Source organism: Salminus brasiliensis, chromosome 10 (assembly GCF_030463535.1).
Source record: "Salminus brasiliensis chromosome 10, fSalBra1.hap2, whole genome shotgun sequence".
In the NCBI taxonomy this organism is placed as follows: domain Eukaryota; kingdom Metazoa; phylum Chordata; class Actinopteri; order Characiformes; family Bryconidae; genus Salminus; species Salminus brasiliensis.
The window spans coordinates 30,104,516-30,126,892 of NC_132887.1; the positions used below are offsets into that span (position 1 = coordinate 30,104,516).

The 22,377-nt window shown below is 40.7% G+C and overlaps 1 protein-coding gene and 1 pseudogene across 1 annotated transcript; both read right to left on the reverse strand.

Moving 5' to 3' along the window:
* Positions 1 to 11,662: 11,662 nt before the first annotated feature.
* On the reverse strand, positions 11,663 to 13,261 carry LOC140564372 (cytochrome P450 1B1-like). Its single transcript, XM_072689770.1, is given in 2 exon segments — positions 11,663 to 12,323; positions 12,325 to 13,261. Coding segments are annotated over 2 exon segments (1,218 nt in total). The 5' UTR covers positions 13,021 to 13,261; the 3' UTR covers positions 11,663 to 11,801.
* Positions 13,262 to 14,681: 1,420 nt separating this feature from the next.
* LOC140564371 (cytochrome P450 1B1 pseudogene) lies at positions 14,682 to 17,436 on the reverse strand (annotated as a pseudogene).
* Positions 17,437 to 22,377: the final 4,941 nt, after the last annotated feature.

The window sequence follows — 22,377 nt, forward strand, 5'->3', positions numbered from 1 at the left end:
GAAGCAGTGGCCCGTCAGTTCGACTTACATAACTCCTATCTTGTGTGCTCGGTTTGGTTATTGTTTTGTCTGGTTTCAGAGCTTGTGTGTGTCCGCCCAGCTCCACAGACAAACCTCAGTGGCCATATGTTTTTCTGCCATTTATTTACACAATTATAGCATTCGATGCCTTTGGGTCTGAGCAGTGTGGGTTATATAGTGGATGTAGGCCAAAACATCTATGTAACAAATGTATGGACTTATTTAAAATATGTCAAAAATACATTAAAGTTTACTTGCAAACATTTGATGCAAGCATTATATTAATCACTTGGTTTAATTTATTAAATGATATTAAATGGCAAATCTGGAAATTTGACTAAATGGGCAGAAAACTCCGGTCCAAATACTCTGGCCTTTAGCACGTGCTTCTGGCATGTCCACCATGTTGTGGATCCAAAGAATGACGAATGTATAAACAGGTGCTTTGGAAGCATGTGATAACTGCACCTTCAGAAATGTCTGATGTGTGAAGGTCCAGGTTGTTTGGCTTGTTGTGTTCATCTGCAGATGCTCAACCTGGCCTTCTCAGAGACTTCCTTGGACTGCTTGGCAGCAATGTTCTGTTATGTAATCTCTTTACATATATGATTACAGCAGCTCAGGGGGTTCTAAGGCATGGCTGAGAAAGACTGAGACTGGAAATGTTGTCTACTCAAAGTTGGTTTGTTATTTTTGCAGAGCATTTTCACATATCAATCTTTTCACATAATGAATACCCAGCCACCCGGAGTGACCTGTGATGGTGCTGAAACTTATTTGGCTTGCTGGGTGCATTTAATGCATATCATGTATGTAATTAAAGTAAGATGTGTGCATTTGTGTGGGGCTGGGAATAGATGAGCGTAGGGACAACAGCAGTGCTAGTGATATCAACTCCATTTTATCGCCCAGAATCACCTGAAACACATCTACATGCTCTAACAAAGTAGCCTTAAACTTTCACACATACACACACACATACCCTTAATTCCTCCTACAGTTAGGTTTTTATGACATATTTATTTGAAAAAAATGATAACTTTAGAATTTAGGCTTCTTTTCTTCTGGCATTAATGGTGCCACCATAAGAAATTTCATGGCTCGCGATTAATACCCCCCTTGTTGCATGGGTACAAGTGGATTAGATACAGCAGTGCTGCTGGAGTTTTTAAACACTGTGTCCACTCACAGTCCACTCTATTTGGCACCCCTACCTATCCTGTATATGTAAGGTGTTATGTCAGAGACAGAAGCTCATCTGTTGCTGCACAGTTTGTCTTGATCACACTCTAGTCCATCATCAGTGGTCCAGCCCACTGGACGCTGTCCACAGGATTCTTTTGGCTGGGTATTTCTGATTGGTGGACTATTTTCAGTCCAGCAGTGGCTCTGAGGTGTTTAAACACTCCAGCAGCACTGCAGTGTATGATCCACTCGTGCCAGCATAACATACACTAACACACCACCACCACGTCAGGGTCACTGCAGTGCTGTGAATGACCCACCACCCAAATAATACCTGCTCTGTGGTGGTCCTGTGGGGTCCTGCCTATTGAAGTACAGGGTGGACTACAGGTCTGCTCATGTTATGGTTAATCAGTGTATATTAGCCTGCAATTATCTGTATCTTGTAATGTAAGCAGTTGTTTAGTAGTTTTTAGCTGCCGGCAGTTAATAGCATTTTAAAGCCATCCAGTTACATCTGCCTCTACAATGTCTGTATGAAGTGCAGCCAAGAAATGCAGCCTTCATGTCTGTGAGATTGAAGAACTCAAGTGATTTGTCCTACAGGACTGCGCAGTACAAACCTTTTTAATGGCAGAAAGAGTGATGATATGGCAAATGTAAATTTTAATGTAATTTTTAATGTAGACTTACATCAGTAAGCAGTGATATGCTGGTCCAGCCTAGTCCAGAATGTGCATGAGGCACTGGAGAGGAGCTTTTGTATTCCAGTGCTAGCCCGTTAAACACACTGGTTACAATTCAACAGCTAAAAAAGGCCTTTGTGAGTTAAATACTGAGTGTTAGAATAAGGCATACATTGATATCTGCAGAAATGTGCCTCCAGGACCTCCTGCGTTTGACTCCTCCGGTTTGGAACACAAGTAAATAGCTGTATTAATGTGAACTAAAAGGTACAAAGCTTATCAGAGTAATCAAGTCCATCTAAAAAAGTAATAGCACACATGAAGATCACAAACTTTGTGTAAATATTATGTTTAAATCTGGTTTCTGCTTTGCTGCTTAACATCAGCAGTAGCACAATGACAAGTTCTTTAAACAAGGAACAAGTAGGTGTGTAATGCAAGCATTTTGGTACGAATTTCTAGTCATATCTCCAGAATCTGGCCAGACATGAACATACATTTTCCATGAGATAATATACAAAAGTAGACACAGACACCAATCAGCCATAACATTAGTACTGAGTATGTAAGGTAAAAGGTAAAAGTGCACGTATTTGTCACTGTACTATGTACAGAAAAAATGCGTCCTCCGCATTTTACCCATTTGTGGTAGTGAACTCACACACACACACCCAGAGCGGTGGACAGCCAACTCCAGAGCCAGGGGAGCAGAGAGGGTGAAGGGCCTTGCTCAAGGGCCCAACAGAGGCAGCTTGCCGAGCCCAGGTCTCGAACCCAGTATCAACCGTGAGCCACCGCAACAGATCTGACCATTAGAGGCATGCACTCCATAAGACCTCTGAAGGTCCTGTGGTATCTGGCACCAAGGCATTAGTAACAGATCCTGTAGTCCTGTAAGTTGTGTAGTGAGGTCTCTGAGGATCTCATCATAGGCCTTAGGTGCCCATGATCCTTCAGTGGTTGCCCTTTTTTGTCCACTTTTGTTGGGTACTGACCACTACATACCAAAAAAAAACTCACAAGATCTGCCTGATGTTTTGGAGATGTTCTGATTCAGTTGTCTAGCCTTCAAAATTTGATCTTGTTAGAGTGGCTCAGATCCTTGTGCTTGCTCATTGTTCTTGCTTTCAGCACATCATCACCTTCAAGAACTGACTGTTCACCTGCAGCCGAATATCGCTCACCCCTTGATGGAGGCTACTCTAGATGAAGATAATCAATGTTTTTCATTTCTCATGGTACTAATGTTATGGCCGATCGGTGTATTTATTTCTTGTCATGTCTTAAATAAACAAGTTAGGAATCCACAACTTGCAGGTAGGCTTATAGAAAGGTATATGTGGAACACATGCTAAGACATGCTAAGGAAATAAGGCCACATTAATGAGATGTCTAGTATAGCTTTGAAGAACCTAGAAAATATGTCTTTGCTTAACACTGAAAATACTGTACGTCAGCTTCAGTTGCCTTCAACTTAATCAATTATCTGGTAACCATATTTTGGTGAGCAATGTACATTCCCATGACTATTAATTGGGTTAATTTAAGTCACACCAGGCTGGCCCAAAATTATACATCTCATGTCAGTTAAAGGTGGGATTATTAGAACAATCTGAAAGGCACACTTGCTAGATTTGACATTTTTTAAGATATTAAGGGGACTTTAAGGTCAGAATATACAGCAGACGCACTATTTCATCTTATTCAGTCTGGTTACTTAGCCAAACAAAATGACAAACACTCAAGTGGGTGACTTTTCATATGTCTGCAACAAGCCTGTGGTTAAAATGAGATCAGTTTCAAGCAAACACGTGTTGTAATCAAGCCGTGTCGCACTAGCAAATAAGAAGAGTTGTGGTTTGTATTTGCTTTCAATTCATTTACGGCCATTTTTGAAAAATGCACAGTATTGTTCTCCTGCACGGTCAACATAAACAACCGTAATGAGAAAATTCATGCAGAAAGTGCTGTTGCTGTAATTGTATTGACAGTTGGAATAGTATGGTAGGTTCTGTGCAACGTTTACGATCATGACTTAATTCCACTGGGGGTTTCAGAGAGTGGAAAAACATTTTTCGGTTGACCAGAGCAACCGAGAAATCCTCACGGAACTACTTGGAAATAAATTCAATTGAGTTAGGTTTCAAATGAGTTGTGCTGTCATGCTGGGTCGTGTTCAGTTACGTTCTTGGTGTACCAAGATATTTAGCGGGTGAAGGATCTGATGGACCTGATGGACCTGATTGGTGTGTTTAGGGGAAACTGGGTTTACTTTAATCGAAGTCTTTGTGAATTTCACATGCGTTTGGGTACTAACTTGGAGCATTGTTTGGTAGCGTGGTGTTACATTCACATTTACAGCATTTAGCAGACACTCTTATCCAGAGCGACTTACAAAAGTGCTTCACTGTTTACTCAAGAATAAAGAACCTCAGCTAGCTTGAATAGGCTAAAAATTCAAAGATACCTCTAAGTTTAGGCACTACTAAACACAAGCCAATAAGGTAACCACTCTACTACAAGGACTCCTGGAAGAGGTGGGTCTTCAGTCTGTGTTTGAAGACAGCGAGCGACTCTGCTGTTCGGACACCCAGGGGAAGTTCATTCCACCACTTTGGTGCCAGGACAGAAAAAAGCCTGGACGCTTGTCTTCTATGGGTTTTGAGGGATGGCGGGTCGAGCCAAGCCATACTTGAAGCTGGAAGGGCTTTTGGTACTAATCAGCTTTTGACCATTGCCATCACGTACGGAGGTGCTGGTCCAGTCTTGGCTTTGCAGGCCAGCATCAGGGTTTTGAATCTGATGCAGGAAGCAGCTACAGGAAGCCAGTGAAGAGAACACAGTAGCAGTGGAGTGACATGGCTGATTTTAGAAACGTTGAAGACGACCTGTGCCGCTGCATTCTGGATGAGTTGCAGGGGCCTGATGGTGCGTAAAGGGAGACCAGCCAGAAGGGAGTTGTAATAATCAAGTCTTTAAGTGACGAGAGACTGAACGAGCACCTGGGCAACTCTCTAGAGAAGAAAAGTTTAATTCTCTGGATGTTGTAAAGGAGAAATCTGCATGACCGAGTCAAATTAGCAACATGACTTGAGAACGATAGCTCATCATCCATGACTACACCAAGGCTTCTATAGATGGAGTGACCAGTGGGTTTTCGAAGGATCTTAAAGGTGTTAGTTTGCATAACATCTCCCTGATGTTCTTTAGTCTGTATGTTTAACAATGAATATGCTACTCATATTTTACAGTACAATCTACATTTTAAATACACAAAAAAGTACAAACTATTTTAAAGATGAAAACGAAGATGAAAAATTATTTTTGTCGGTTTTCAGTTTTTGGAGTAATTAGAATCTAGTAGCTGGACTTAATATTCTTTTTACATTCACTTCCATTACAAGTTAAGAAGTTTTTTTTTCCTGTATAAGGAGCCTGTATCTATATATACTTATATAGGTTTTTGCAGGACAACAACAGTATGCAGCCACGCTTCATTTAAGCATAAGTTAGTAAAGTGTGCAGCTACTTTGCCCAATACAAGTGACATGCTTTTAAAACCACATTTGTATCAAAGAAATTCAAAATTCTGCCACACGATACTTAAAATCAGTGTTTAACAGCACATTCAAATCCAGGAGTTTATAAAAATGAATAAAAAAAACTAAAAATTAAATTTAGAAAAATGAAAGTATAATGTATTTATATGTGTTGCACTATAAAAAAGTATTTTACTTACTTATTCTACAAAATTATTATTTTTGTAACTAATTAAAATGAAGAGCCACTGAACAAGTGTTTACCATTATTTAAAGTTACTAGAAGCCAAATTATCAAGGAATGGGAGATCAGTTAGACTGGAACAGAACAAATAATTTTACAGTCATTTTACAAAAATAGACCAAAAAACATAATGTCTAAAATGTCTTGTTGTATAGTATATCTCTAAGATTGTGTGGCTGTGTTATCTATAAAATTCTAATATCTGGTTAGCATTTTTTGACCCTCAAAATGAAGGTGCGTGGATTGGAATGGGGGACAAGAAGGTGGTTCAGGACATCTTTAATTACCACACAAAAGCAATCAAAATGTTCTGGACAGATGTGTTTGTTTTACTGGAGGTTTTACTGGAGATTCCTTTACCTCATTCTTTATTTATCCTTGGCTGCTTTGCCAGCGTGACTTCAAAGTTCTTGAAACTGTCCCTGGTTTGTACACAGAAATCCTTTTGTGTGCTATTGGCAAGCTGTTCATTCTACCCGGCTGCCACTGAGCTCTTCAAATTGAAGCAGTAACCAACAAATTCTTGGTCAGCTAACACTTTCCAAATGCGGAGCGATAATGAGGTGTGTAATTACTAATCGGTTAATTTACAGATTAATTTGTACGCCCGACCCTGGCTTAGGTCCAGAGCAGATGTTCAGCGAGAGGGGATCGTGTGGAAGTACAGTTGTTGGCTCGCTAATGTTGCTACGAGCCTTGCTGCGAGATGATTCAATGGTGGATCGGCTTTCAGGACAGAAGCATGCATGCTATCCTCCCCTTCTTGGCATGTGGTTTCAGTTGTCTCCTTGTCAGGACTAAATACGCAAGTCTATTTGTTTGCTATTGTTTATCTCCCAGCTTGGAGACCATTTTCTTTTTTTCTTTTTTTTTTTTTCTTCATTTTCTCACATGTCTTTCTGTTAGCCAGAGCTTCTGAGAGTCCACAGTGTACATAGTGATCATCAGAGTAGAACTGCGGCGGGTACTAGATTGTGAGTAATAATGCTAAAATGAGTCCCAGGCCCAGGCAGCCGCATGCAGACACCAAGCGCCACATTAGTGGTTCGCGTGTGAAGAGTGGGACAAGGGTGGGAGGAGTCTTCCTCTAGTGGATAGTCTCTGTCAGAAACTAATGTCTCCAAGGGCCAAAAGTGTATCACTCCTCCCTTTTTCCGAGTCTCCTTCCAGTCAGAGACACTCACCGTTTTGTTTGTATAACTTAAGATCTGTGTGATGTCCTCCTCTGACTGACTGCCAGTACGATGCTCTAATGCACCTGGAGGAGGATCTATGTTGGAGGTAGAAATAGGAAATTGATGGTGTAACCTGTGATTTTTTTTTGTTTTTTTGGTCAGTGATATACAGGGAGTATCACTACAGCCAGGCCAGAGAGCATAGAGGGTTAGAGTAGTCTATTAATTGTTATACAAGACACCAAAAGCAACCAAGTAAACTGGAAAAAGTAACATAAATAAACATAAATATATACGTAGTGGCAGAATTCAAATTTTATCTCTAGCATAACTTGAATATGCTGAAGCTTTCTGGCAGTCAGGTTGTAGGTGTTAATTAGCTGATTTGACGATTGTGTCAAGTGTAGCTACTGTATTTATGTAATGCTGTAGAATGTGCTCGACTACCAGCCTGGTCTCAAGAGAAGTTTGTACATATGTGACTAAAAGACCATTTCAGGATTCATACAACGGGTAGTAAATATAGTTCGACTCTCGTACATATGCACAAAATGGTAACACAACCCAAACACACAGAAATCAAGCAATTTGAGCAGAGAATGTTACAAAGCAACCAATGAAAGTTTACTACCTAAACCTAAACATTAACTTAACCTACTACACCTAAACCTAACCTTAACCATAGCCTAAACTTAACCTGATCTTTACTTTTACACTTACTCTAATCTTAACCATAGTAGAATGTGAAATTCCTACCGTTTCTTCAGGAGTTTTCTTTAATTTTGTTTCATTTGTTTCATAATGGAGAAAAGCAGAACGCTGTGGCACCACTATTTTCGCTACTTCCAGTTGTACTTTATATGTCAGAGATGTATATATTTGACAAGAGAGTACCACCAGTGGACGAGAGATTCTTGTGAGTTATGAAATATGTATGCAATATTCGACAGGAGCTCTTTGTGAAACATGTACGATTGTTACGAATTTCAGTCACACTACTCGATTTTTACTCTGATTTTAGCCATAATTGCCTGTATGAATCTGTGCTGGTTGGCTCTAATCTGCAGATGTTTCATTAGTTACAGTGGACAGTTGAAAAGAAAACCGAGTAGGAGGGGTGCAACTCAGCCTTAATGGTACCCATCAATAGCCAATAAAAACTGAACACTTTTTAAGCATTTATTAGGCAGTTTATTTTAATTCTACGTTCCAACTTAAACGATGCATCATCTACATTCTGGTGCTTGTACATGTCCGATACTGCTACTACTACGATTCGTGGTGGAATGTAAATATGTGTAAGATGCCTACAACTGCTTGGTATGTAGGGTGGCCTCCAAAAAGTGCAGTGTCTCTTCCACCTCCAACTCCCTGTGCAGGCTGTACAGACCATGCTTACTCAGTCCTCCCACCCACAACCTCACCGGAAGGCATTTTTTGGCATTTTGGATCAACGCAAATGGTGGTGCGGCAGTCTCCTAGGTAACCCGGGGCACGCATGTTTTGGGCCATATTCGGTCTCGTTCAGCAACAGGATGAAGTTGTGTAGTGGATGATCCCTAGTCATTTGGGATGGGCAATTTTATTTGCAATAAAAAACAAAAGTCAGGATGTGAGAGATACCTAGCTTCCTTTATAATCTACTATGACTTTAAAAGTCATGTTGTGTATCCAAAGCTTTAGTGGTAGATGTGCAAATTTTGTGAGATCTTGTTGTATTGGCAGTATTCAGCAATCACTACTTTTCCAACTAATTTTACAGTCACTAAGAAACAGCATAGAATATAGACTGGGCACTCTTGCCTAGTGGTCAACAGAGTTTTAAAATCCTTTACTTAAGTGAAAGTAGAGAAACCCTTGGTAAAGACTTGTGTGGCGGAAGTCAGGGACAGCAAAAGCTTAGACACCTCTGGTTAAATTGGGATTTCTTTTAAAATATTAATAAAATATATATAAAAAAGCTCTGCCCTACAGAGAACCCATTTCTGAACACTTTGATGCGCAATAAAACAGTAAAGCAAAATATTTACAAAGGTTATGGCACATTTTATATGTTACAAATACAATTTGTGCACTAGAATCCGCCCGGTTATATTTATATTTAGGTTTATGTAGATTATTTGTTCATCTAAACTGCGGGGGCAGTGGTGGCTCATATCGATAACAGGGTTGTGGGTTCGATTCCCGGGCTCGGCAAGCTGCCACTGTTGGGCCCTTGAGCAAGGCCCTTTACCCTCTCTGTTCCTCGGGCGCTGGAGTTGGCTGCCCACCGCTCTGGGTGTGTGTGTGTACTCACTGCCCCTAACACATGTTTGTGTGTGAGTGTGTGTTCACTACCAGATGGGTTAAATGCGGAGGACACATTTCAAATACGTGCACCTTTACCTTTACCTTAAATTATAAATATCACTTAGAAAATCCACAAAACATGCAGTTTGATCAGGAGTATCCAAACTTAAGTACATTTCAAAGCAGGTGCTGTTTGTACTTTAGTTCTCTCTCATTTCAAATTAAAGTAGATAACTGGTTGCTCTGTGTATAAGATTTCTGTACTTTGTCCACTACTGCATCTGCCTGATATCTGATCTGTTTATTTTGGCCAGATCCAGCACATCAGCTTTGCATGATTAATACAAACCGGGAGCACAATGAAGACATAAAAATTAGATACGACAGCGACAATCAATAAACAGACTGACACATATTAAATTGCATACATACAAATATGAATAAAAGAAAGTGTATTTGTTGTTCTAAAAACATATCCAAACACAGCACAGGAGCACTGTAAAGTCAGAAAGGGGCTGGCAGAAAGGATGTCTGCTTTTGGAAGGAGGTTTTTGAAAGGCTGGCTGTGTGCACAACCCAAAGCCACTATCTGTATGGCCAGTATCATCTTCCAACCCCGGTGCTGCAGTGTGAGAAAAGGAAGAGAAATAGAGGGAATAACAGCGTGTGGCCTGTTCTAAGTTAGCTGGTGTGAAAACAAGACTCCCTCAGAGTCTCACCTCACTGCTCCTTTCTCTGTGTGTGTGTGTTGGGGTGGGCAGTGAGGGGGATGTGGAAATATCAGCTTAGTAAGTACATGTAGGATTCATGTACATGAATGCTGATGAGTATTTGACAGCATGTCAGGGACCACATATGATGAACTCTACCCTATTAGTATGGCTTGGGAATAAGAATACTCAACTATGTGATAATTATAAGACTAAGCTTTATGTGATAATTGACTGTACTTAGCACTTATGGGCAAGTGCTGCTTTCATGGCATTGGTAACAGTCAGGGGATATGTCAAATACAAATGTTCAAGAAAAGCTTGAAAAATGAAAGAAACAAAATTTGACAACGGTTCTTTAGTAAATAATGGGTTATATACAAGTAAAACATTTTACAGTGACCGCGATTTATCAGTCTACTCATGCTTTAGAAGAGTTCAGTAACACTGAGATAAATAACTGATCAGCACAGTGATTTATCAGTCTACTCAGGCTTTAGTAGAGCTCATTAACACTGAGATAAATAACTGATCAGCACAGTGATTTATCAGTCTACTCATGCTTTAGTAGAGTTCAGTAACACTGAGATAAATAACTGATCAGCACAGTGATGATAAACTAGTCTACTCATGCTAACTCTATCAGTTAAGATGTTTTAAACATTAAGATGTTTTTGGGAAACTGGACCCTGCAGAGATTTATCAGTGTACTCATGCTTTATCAGTAAATTTAGCGTTTGCAAAGAAGCAGTCCTGAGGAACCACATGCATTTATATTTTTTTCTTTTAAACATTGGATGCTTTTATTTAATAGTAAATATTCTAAAAGTAGTCTCTTAAACATGTAAAAAATAACATTTCTGAATGCATCTTTTTCAACCCTGTGGATCTGTAAAACCCAAAGCACCTTTGTTTAACCTAAACAACCTTATACTGTACCATGTATCACAATGGGTGTAGCAATGACTATAGTATACTACTTACTGTGGTGTTGAGCTGTATATCTTAAGATGGACCAGTGCATATTCTGGACCAGTACTGCCTTTTCTGGATGCAATTCTGATTCAGTAAAGTCATCATCAAGTATTTTAAATGATACAGAAACAATGCAATGAATGTTGCAGTATGTATATATAGACTACGTATTAAGAAAAGAACATGAAACAAAAGTAACATTAACGAAAAATAAACATTAAATGCAATTTTCAAGTCAATAATAAGTTTAAACTATAATTGCAAGATTACTGCAAATTGCATCCATGGGAGTCTTCAAATACAAAAGATCTGCTAAATGGTCTGCAGCCATATTGTTAACACAGTTCTAAGAATATTCCAAGTCTATTCTTAGACAAGATAAAACAACAATGTCTTATTTAATGTCTATTTGCTGACCAATATAATGGAAATGTGGTGCAATGAAGTCAAAGGCCTAAGTATATTCAACAATATGTAGTTTAGTTTTATTATATGCTATGGTTTATGGTTTCCACTTCAAAGTTTTGGAAAGTATCACCATCATTTTCTAACAAATTTGCGTAAAAAACTACTTTCCATGCTCTTTGTATGGCTTCTTGGACGTTCAATTGCAAAATTCTCTGATGTATTGTTGAACATTTAAGGCTATTACGGAATAAATTATATAAATTGCTTTCTTTTGTTGAATAAAATGTGCGTAGAGAAACAGACTGTGCCACTGTGAGCAGTCAGTTGCAATGGGAATTTTCCAAGATCTCTTAAAAGGCCTAGCAGGACCAAGACTGGAATGAGATTATACACATTTATGACTTTAAGTACACATTAAGTAATTCTCCCCTGGGTTTAACAGCAATTTCATAGTTATGAGGCTTCAGTGTTAGCCCATATGAACAGTCTAAACTCAAATCCTGAACACTCAGAAAAGTCAACTGATGCAGCAAGATCGCAGCCATCAGGAACACTTCCACTTTTGCTATTTAATTACCAATGCACCTTCTCTTCCCAAAAGAAAATATCACCACACTGCTGCTCAGATCCTTGTTGAGGACACCATTTTTATCTAGGAACCTTGATGGGTTGAAGATGTGTGGATCTTGCCACTTGTGGGGGTCGTGGTTGATGGACCACTGGTTGATGAACACCACTGTGTCTTTGGGGATGTAAAGGCCCTCAATGATCACGTCAGAGGTGGTGGAGTGGGGAATGGTCATGGGCACAAAGCTGGTGTAGCGCATGGTCTCATAGAAGAAGGCTTCCAGATAAGATAGGTTGATCTTGTCCTCCATTGAGGGCAGTCGGTCACGACCCACGACTTCGCCAATCTGCTTCTGGAGCTTCATCTGTATTTCTGGATATTTGACCAAAAGAAGAAACATCCAGTATAGACCAGTAGAGACTGTATCTATGCCTGCACCAATGATATCAGCCACAGTGCTTTCGACATATGCCCCTGTCAAGCCTGTGTCCTCATCTGCATGATCTACTGCTGTAATAATGGCTGTAATAATCGCTCATGTCTCTTGTGAACTCTGGGTTATACGTCTCCTTGCGCTCTTTGACTTTGTCTTTCACAAAGTTAAAGTACCCTTGATTTAAAGCTTTGAAGGTTTGGAAGATGGTCCGCACCGGGTTGGGGAAAGACTGAAGCCAAGGCATGACGTCCACCAAGCTTCCAGCGCCCACAGTCTCGCTAAATTTGTCCACCCTCCCCAGCAGGGTCCTGAACTCTTGGTCGTCACGTCCGTATCGTTTCCCAAAGCAGAGTGCGCAAACAATGTTGGCTGCAGCGATTCTTAACTCATGCGAGGGATTGAAATGCTGTCCCTCACTGCTTAGTCTTATGAATGCTTGAATCAGATCCAAAGCCTCTGCTACAATGTGACTCTCAAAAGATTTCTTAGTTTGGGTGTTTGCTGTAGTGAAAGCTCGAATAGCAACCTGGGCCATCTTTCGGTGCGTCTTCCATTGTGTACTGTAACTGCTGAACGTCATGCTAATTCCACCAGAGACTGACCTAAATGATGGAAATTTGGGCCTGCCTGCAAATTCAGCACTGTGTTGTAGCAATGTTTCGCGAATAGCCGCGTCCCCATTGAGGACAAGTATGTCTGTGCTACCCAGTCGAATCTGGAAGACATTACCGTATTTCTTTGCCATCTCTGAGAAGGTGATGCGGGGCATTTTGCCCAGCTGCATGGCATTGCCCACCACTGGCCAGGCAAAAGGTCCAGGCAGCTTCCTCCTGAAGGTGGCATTCCAGATCCATCGACAAACCTCCAGACACAGGAAGAAGAACCTCTCCACTCCATTTACTTCCCTTTAAACCAGACTCTCCCTCTAACTGATCCATGATTGCTCTTAGAGAAGATTCTGTTAACAAACCAACAAGTGAAGTTGTGAAGAATTATGGTGGAGGGTCCTACAAATTTGCTCGTGTTAAAATTCTACACAACATGGTTCCAGTCATTTGTTTCTAGAAGTTTATGATGAAAACACATCATGAAAAAAATGAAAGAACCTCCTCACTCGCTTTTCTCCACCCCCTCTCTCTTGCGCTCTCACTCTCCCCAGCTGTGTGTTGCGGACAGATCGGGGTTGGAGCTTTATGAAACCGGAGGGTCTGTAGAGAAATCACCAAAACAGAGTAGTGTTGATTTCAGCCTTGTCCCGGTCTCTTATATCACCTTCTGCTGTGGGAGGGATTTGCCATGCAGATTGTAATCGGCACCTCTCCTCCAATCATAGACAGTGAAATGTGAAATATGGTCTGAACGAGAGCTGTGTGAGGCACAGGCATTTTCACAGCCCTGAGTTTGCTGTGTTAATGCAAAGCAGACTTACCAACAGCACTGATCATTTTTATGCGCTGCTTATGGGCGTATCTGGAATGCCGCTTATTTGCCTATTCTCGACATTCTCTGATATGTCCAAAATGTCCAAATTACTGCAGCATATTTCAGTGTCATTCTTCTTTGTATTAGATATCATTATTATTAGCTAAACAAGAGGCTTCATTCAGTGCAGGCAATTATTATTATTTTTAATATCAATACTGTTTGCAATGTATTTAAATAGACATTTAGCATTAGAAGCTAAAATGACTCATTCTGTGCCAGAATAAAACTTTCCATTATTTTTTAAACAATTATTCCATATATTATCAGATAGAATTATATATTTGGGAGAATATCATGCGTTTTAAAACCACTATTCACTCAGCGTTAGAAAAATATGAAGAAGGCAGCCTGTGAAAGCCTTGAAGTATTTAACAATCAAGACAATGAGAAGAGACAAGCTAATAACTTTAATATGTCCCATAAATATATAAACAGCATGTATTTACCGTGAGATGTTGTGAGTGCAAACTGACAATGTTACATAATCTTACGATGATGAGAGAATATGGTTCTTAGGGACTGTGGCTTCCCCCAAAGAGCTAAGTGGTAAAGAATACACAGAAATGTTGCCAGTAGTAATAAAGCTGTTCAAAGAAACAATGGACTGAATGAGGGCAGTTGCTATCCATTAAAATGATTCATGATGGGTGTCTTTAGATGAGTTATGTGTTTTGGGCAATGTGTTTACATGTGAATAAAATGACTTACTAAATAGAACTCATGGTGAGTTTGATAAGCATGGGGATGTTATGATAAGATGTTGAGAAGATCAATGACCAATCAATGGCTACATAATTGCACAGGATTGCACAATCCTATAAACTCAACACCTCTATAGTTCTGATAACCTGTTGACATGTTTGCGGTAGTGCTTTTTCCAATTACCTGGAAAAGAATAGGCATCAGGAAGAAAGAATATGACACAGGAGTGGATTCACAACAGAAGCGATGCATTGCATCTTCTTAAATGTTTAAAATGTCACTTTTATTCCATTCACTTCAAGAGTAGCTTATTTTTTAAAAGAGTTAACAACAAATCAAACAATACAGAATGTATATGGCTGCTTGCATGGGCATAAAAAAGAAGGTTATTCCTTGGCTTTAAATAAGCGTTATCAATTCCTGAACGCATGCGCTTCAAAAATATGTGTGGCACGGCTTAACCTGGCTGCAATGATTTCTGGAGGTGAGGAAAGCTGTAGCACTCTAATACCCTAAATCTTGAGCCACTAAACTTGCTTCCCTCACTTTCAGTTTTCACCCCCTTGCTGTGTAGAGACTAATATCTCACCACCAGTCTAGATTTTCAATAACTACAGCTTCTCGTAGTAAGTGACCACTGAAGCTATGCCTTCATTTCTTTAGGGTACAGTAGATTGTGTTAGCTATAAAGCAGATGATTAATACTTTAAAAGGTACCTGATATATATCAGTTAGAGTACTCATAAACCACAAGTTGTACGTAAGGATGGGTAAATGCACTAATATACAGTAGCTCAGTTATAACAAGAAAGCTGAAAAGGATACTGAACGCTGTGAAAGCAGTTCTTCTCAAATGGAATCCAAAATGATTGTCAAACACACAAGTTATTTGACAGGTAACCCTGTTCATATTCGTCAGATACAGAGTAAACACATAGTGTGAAGCGTTTCTCAGTTTCCTGAGACCACCAGACGATTGAGACGATTCATATAAATGTACCCAAACATTGTTCTTTTTTGTTCATTTACAAAAGTAACAAAGAAAAGGTGTGAATAAACATATATTAAATATGTAAATCTATATACAAGGGCATTCAGTGCATTACTAATACTCACTGTTATATTTCATAAATTTCAGTCTTTGCTGACCTGGAGTGAAAACTTGGACGTAAAAATGCATGGCAAGTTAGCTTCTTCATTTCATGCTGGTGACACAAGGCCAAGGAGCTTCCCTCGGAGCTTGGCTGTGATTGTGTAGTTGGTGGGCTTCAGCGTTAGCCCATATGAGCAGTCCATGCTCAGGGTCTGAGAGGGGTTACTCTCAAAGGTGCACTGGTGCAGCAGAATGGCCAAGAACAAGAAGACCTCGGTTTTGGCAATCTGGTTGCCAATGCATCTCCTCCTACCTGTGGAGAAGATCATGACGTTGTTGGTCAGGTCCTTATCAAGGGCCCCCTTCTCGTCTATGAACCTTGACGGGTTGAAGACGTGCGGGTCTTGCCACTTCTGCGGGTCGTGGTTGACGGACCACTGGTTGATGAACACCACCGTGTCTTTAGGGATGTGGAGGCCCTCGATTGTCACGTCTGAGGTGGTGGAGTGGGGGATGGTCACAGGCACAAAGCTGGTGTAGCGCATGGTTTCGTAGATGAAGGCTTCCACACAAGCCAGATGGACCTTGTCCTCCATCGAGGGCAGTCGGTCATGACCCACCACGTTGTCAATCTGCTCCTGGAGCTCTGCCTGCAGGGCCGGATACTTCACCAGCAGCAGCAGCATCCACTGCATCACTGTGGATACAGTGTCCTGCCCTGCTCCAATAAGATCAGTTACCGTTCCCTCCACAAAGTCCTTGGTCAGCATGTTGCCCGTTCCATGCTCGATCACGCTGATGATGGCATCGCTAATGTCTCTGGTTACGTCAGGGTTGTAGGTGTTTCTGTGCTGCACCACCTTGTCTGTCACGTAAGCATGGAACTCATTGTTGAGGTCCTTGAAGTTCTGGTAGATGCTGCGCACTGGATTAGGAAACGACTGAAGCCAAGGCATGACGTCCACCAAGCTCCCGGCACCCACCGTCTCTCCAAACTTGTCCACCCTGCCCAGGAGGGTCCGGAACTCTGGGTCGTCATGCCCGTAACGCTTGCCAAAGCAGAGAGCGCAGATGACATTAGCAGCGGCGACCGTTAACTCATGCGAGGGATTGAAATAGCGCCCATCTGCACTCAGTCTGAGGAAACTCTGTACCATGTCCATGGCTTCTGCCACCACATGCTGTTCGAACGCCGCCTTGGTGTCGCTGTTTGCTGACGAGAAAGCCCGCAAGGTAGACTGAGCCAATCTCCTGTGCACCTTCCACTGTTCGCTGTAACTGCTGAAGGTTATACTTTTCCCTCCTGAGATGAGCTGGAAAGAGGTGAAGTTTGGTCTGCCTGCGAACTCCTTGCTGTGCTGTATCAGAGCTTGTCGAATGGCCGCATCTCCATTCAGCACCACTATGTCGTTGCTGCCCAGTCGGATCTGGTAGACATTGCCATACTTCTTCGCCAACTTGGAGAAGGTGATGTGGGGCATTTGGCCCAGCTGCATGGCATTGCCCACTAGTGGCCAGGCAAAGGGCCCCGGCAGCCTCTTCTTGTGAGCGAGATTCCGGATCCACAGGCAGGCCTCCAGGCAGAAGAGGAAGATGAAGGAGACCATTAGAGCAGGTTGAACCTGTCCACTCCATTCTGTTATGATGCTGCTTGCCTTCAAGCCAAACTCTGGTTCTGGCAGCACCATCTTTTGATCCAGTTCTGACAGTTGACTGGCAGTCTTACAGTTCAGGAGTTAGAACAGCAGCAGTGCACAAAATAAAGCCACTTGATAATCAAATCTTTCCCTAGTTTGGTCTTTTTTTTCTCACTGGGCAAAAAGTTTTGCTTGTTCACAGACCAGCATTAAGAAAACTCTGCAGACCTTAGTTTGGAATATGCCTCCTGTCCAGCTATTCCAGTCACTAAGCTGAAAGGGGGCTCTACCAACGTCTTTTATATATGTTTGCAGCACAGGGGCTGGCTTCGATGCTACTCTGCTTTACTCCTCCCATAGCGGTAGCCCTGGAGAGCCGCTTACATTATCTTCGTGCCGAGAGCCAGGAGCGCGGGCTGCGCCAGAGCGCGCAGACGAAAGGAGGAGGCAGAACCGAGCAGCTCGAGAGACTCTCTGAGGACAGAAGGAGACTTCACCTTCTCAGCGGAGGCTGATTTTCATGCCCTGTACCTCTCTACTCTGGACAGTTTCACGCGTGTGCGCAAAAGCAGCGCGGAGTGGACAGAACTTCTCCGCGCAAAGTACGCACGGTTTGTTTCGGTCTTATTCGTGATGTGTTTCAATTGTTTTCATGGTAGATCTTTTTGGGGAAAGAAATAATAAACATGGTTTGTCTGTTTAATAATAAATGCTCGTTCTGTTCTTGTCCTGCCTAACGGTCCTCTTTCAGTGCAAAGTGTCCCTCTGAGACTTTGCGCACAGCCGTGTCGTCTCCAGCACCGTCGCGTGCTCGGTTCTTTTGCTCTTGGTCACTCCGCATTACTCAAACGTTATCTGTCAAAGGAGTGTTACCCCAAAAGAAGGGTTCCGAGAGACCCTTTCGTAACAGACCTTTAATTTGTTTGGCAACAGGGCAGTGGATTATGTTATAAAACCATGCAAACCTGAAGAAAAGTCCGTGAGCGCTTGTGTAAAATCTGGTCATTTCATAGTCCTATGTTTGCACGCGCTACAAAGTTGGGCATGAGGTCAGTTTCTTCAGAGATTGCTGCTTTACTGCTTAATACACAAAAATGTGATCATCGTTCCAATAGGTTGTCAGATATGATCACTCCGTATCTGCAAACTGAATTACCTTTGGATAAATCTCAGCTAAAAGGCGTAATAAAGGAGTTATTCAAGGGTTCTTTAGTAAAGGGAATGCTATATATTGAGAGAACCATGAACACATGGATTTTCAAGGGTTCTCTAGTAAAAGGAATGCTATATATTGAGAGAATTGCGAATAAATGGATCTGCAAGGGTTCTTCAGTAAGGAGAATGGTGTTTATATACAGAGAACCATGAACACATGGCTCTTTAAGGGTTTCTTTGTAATTGGAATGCTATAGAAAAAGAAGGAACTTTTTTTTAAAAAGACGGATATAGTGTGTTTGTGTGTGTGTGTGTATATATATACACATACACACACAGCACCATGAACAGATGGATCTTCAAGGGTTCTTTAAAAAAGGAAATTGTTTATACAGAGAGAACCATGATCAAATGCATAATTAATAAATAACTACTGAGGTTAATGACTAAAATACAGTGGTTCTTTAATAAAGGAAACACTCACAATAGATAATAAACAATGCATAAATGGTTCCTTAAAGGTTCTTTGGTAAAGAATTGTCACATACTGATATATACTAAAATAAATACTTGATTTAACTGTAAATATATTCCACTCAAATACTTTGAAAGAAACAAGGGTTCTTTTAAAGCCTTCATTTGAGTTGATGTAATTTTTCATGTTAAATGAATGAATTGTTTATGGTGTTTTTAGAACTCATGGTATGGATACAGCATCATGTTCTCTGCATGGTTAGATGTTCTTTATGATGGAGAACGTCCTGACAGATCTTTACAATGTTTTTTTATGGCACCAAGAAGTGTTCCAATTTGGTTGCAAGTTTGGTACTATAGCTGTGGTTCTCCAACCCGCCCTGATGGACCCTCTAATGGTCCATGATTTTTCTCTATGTTTTGAGCTGGGAGAAAAATCTGGACCACCTGAGGGTCCTAGAGGACTGGCTTGAGAAGCACTGCTAAACCAAAAGTGTAGAAGACAGTAACTTTACTTGGTCAGAAAGCAAAACAACAGGTACCACAAAGGGTTCTTTCTTACAACCAAATAGTAAAAGTATCCCCTACAGCATCTCAACTTCACTCAAACTGTACTTCAACATCACTGAAAAACTCTTTTTCAATAAAGAACCATGTTTTAAAAAGAAATGAGAGTGTGAGGAATTTCTATTCAACTATAAACTTTGCATTATGAAGAAGGTTCAAACTCAACACATCTCATTCATAACAGTAGTTATCTAAAGAACCATCTACGGACAGGAACCAACTTTAAAGGAACCAACAGTGGCCTTGCTCAAAGTGGATTGCAGAATCTGCATATTCAGACATTTCTACAAGGTTCCCAGATACAATCCTACAGCATGGCTTTATTTCAATTTCTCATCAGAAAGACTGATGTCAGAGCATAACTTCAAAACACTGAGGTAATGAGGTGTTGACTGGGAATCTGCTTTGTTGGTGATGTAACAGGCTGCATATTTACATAATGTGTTTGTGTATCTCAAGTGCCCTGCACATCTCTACAAGTGTGTCAGTAGATTCATACTTCAGTCTGAACTGGAGACCAGATGATATGGGTCAGTTGATGCTTTTTTTTAAGTTTCCAAAGAATGACTTTGTTGAGACATAAAAAGTAGTCTTTAAGAGTGGTTTGGGGTGAAACGCTCCGTTCTAGACTGGTTCTAAACTTACCAAGTCAGAAATGTTCAGGGCAGTGGTGATGGGAAGGAGAAAATGCTTCTAAAAGCATGAACCTGTTAAAATTATAAATATCTGAATATATAGTATATATACACTATATAGTAATCTTAATATTGTTTGACAGATTAGTACACAAAATATTAAATGTACTAAGCCATTTTGTACTAACAAAAAGTGATGAAGCCTTGCTGTGCCAACATACGCCACTGCAAGTTCTCCAGCCGCTGTTAATAGCTGTTCTAGATGTGAGTAGCTCCACCCTTTCTGTTTTGCACTGTGGCACTGTAGTGTTCAATGTCAATACACTCAGAAAATATCCAGTTCTGATTGTATATCTAGAATTTTTGCACTATGGCACTTATCTATACTACACACTGCACACTCAAAATCTACTTACCATTAGTAATTAGTACACAATTGAGACACACATTGTTTACGTAATAGTCTCAAGACAAGTTCCCAAAGTTTCCAAATCTACCACTATTTCACCTTTATTGACTTTATATACAGTTGGGATCCAAGAGTCTCAGTGGTGCAATATGCTACCACTATGGCCCAGGGGTGACGAGTTCAAATCCCGAGCCGTTTTGCCATCAGCAGCCGGAGTCAGGGAGTGCACAGCTGGCCGTGCTCTCTCACCTCATCACTCTTAAGCGATGTTGCTTAGCTGGTGCGGCCCAGCTGGGGACCCGACACTTTCCTCTGAGCGCGTCAGCTGCCCAGCGACAATAGCGACAATTCGAGAAGGGACGATGGCTGGTTTCACATGTATCAGAGAGTTCTTAGCCTCACAGTGTCGGGGGCATTGCTAGTGCTGGGGGAGTTATGAACAATGGGTTAATTGGCAGTACTGAATTAGGAGATAAAGGGTAAAAATTTCAACAAATTACACTGTATAAATATTATGCACTACAATAGTCCAATGCAATTTAGCGCACAGTGCAGTAAATCACTGTATATTTTACATTGTGTTCATATCAAGACTCATATCTAGACATCTCTACCGTGTGTGCGCTACTGTAGGTACTTCTAACCCAAAACATCTGTTTTTCTGGATATAATAGTAGCTAACAGCATGAAAAAAAGGCTAGGGAAGGACATACTAAGACACACGCTTGGCCCTTAATACAAAGCAACATGTATTCCTCAAGGAAATCACAGTTCCAGCCATTCTACTAACCTTTCAGGCGAAGGACTAATTTTAGTTCCTGAGGCGAAACATTTCTTCCTTCAGCGCCAGAGAAGAAATTAATGTTTCTCGTTCCTCACCAGCGGTGGAGTTTGTTTTTGCAGGGAGTTAATGGCCGTAATTGTGGACACTGAAACATTTCCGAAGTGCAGCCAGTGAGTTTCGAGGGACAGAGTCCACTCATACTCTTAAACAGTCACTCCCATTTACGGATATGTGGGTTTTTGTGTGTGCGTGGGTAAGTATTTGTGCACATACCAGTGAAGTGTGTCCAGTGTGTTCTGTCTTTAAAGTCATTATTTATAATTTATCAGCACTTGAAGTCTACTTATAGATAATGACACAGTGTCATATTCCCAATTCCAATAATGAATTATTAGCATATCACCAGTCATGCAAAAAATCTCCAAAATGGCAACTTTACAGAAGAAAAAAAATACATTGACCTTCCTAACTTTCAACAGAAGTCAACGTAAAAAGATTTTATTCCAAGTCATTGAGACTTTTTTGAGACGATGTAAAGAACCACTGCTTAATGCCAATTGTCAAAAAGTGGAAACCTATACAATTAGGTTTTTACGTGACTTTTTGTGCTTAGATCATGCATTTGTGCTTAGATCAGATTTGTCCAAAGTGTTGTCTTGTGAGGACATTATCTTTTGTTGTACTTTTGTTGGCATTCAGCCCACCACAAACACTGCTCCTTAGACACTCATGGTATGGATAGATTAGATGATACTACTGTACTATTGTACCCTGTCCTAAAGGGGAAGTCTTTTAAAATGTGCCTTTACTTACTGAAGCTTAAGGCATTTCACTACAACAATTAAAAACAAATCTGATACCAGAGTATATACATTTTTAATTGCTTACTTTACTTACAAACATTAGATTTAACACTATAATTTAAATAGCATGTGTTAATGAAAATCATTACTGGTAAACAAATATATACATATACATCCCAGAACATCATATCAAATGCTAATAAGGGGGATTCCCCCCAGATCTGGCAACGCTTAACGAGTTGTATGTGAATGCGTCAGCGATGGGCAGAGAAGGAGAGCCAAGCAGATACAGTGTATTAAAAAGGGAAACCACCTATCAGCTCTTCTTGGGGAGCATGGCAGTCAGCATATTTGTATATGAGGTTTTTACATGCTGCTTTATATCGGAGTACCTGTG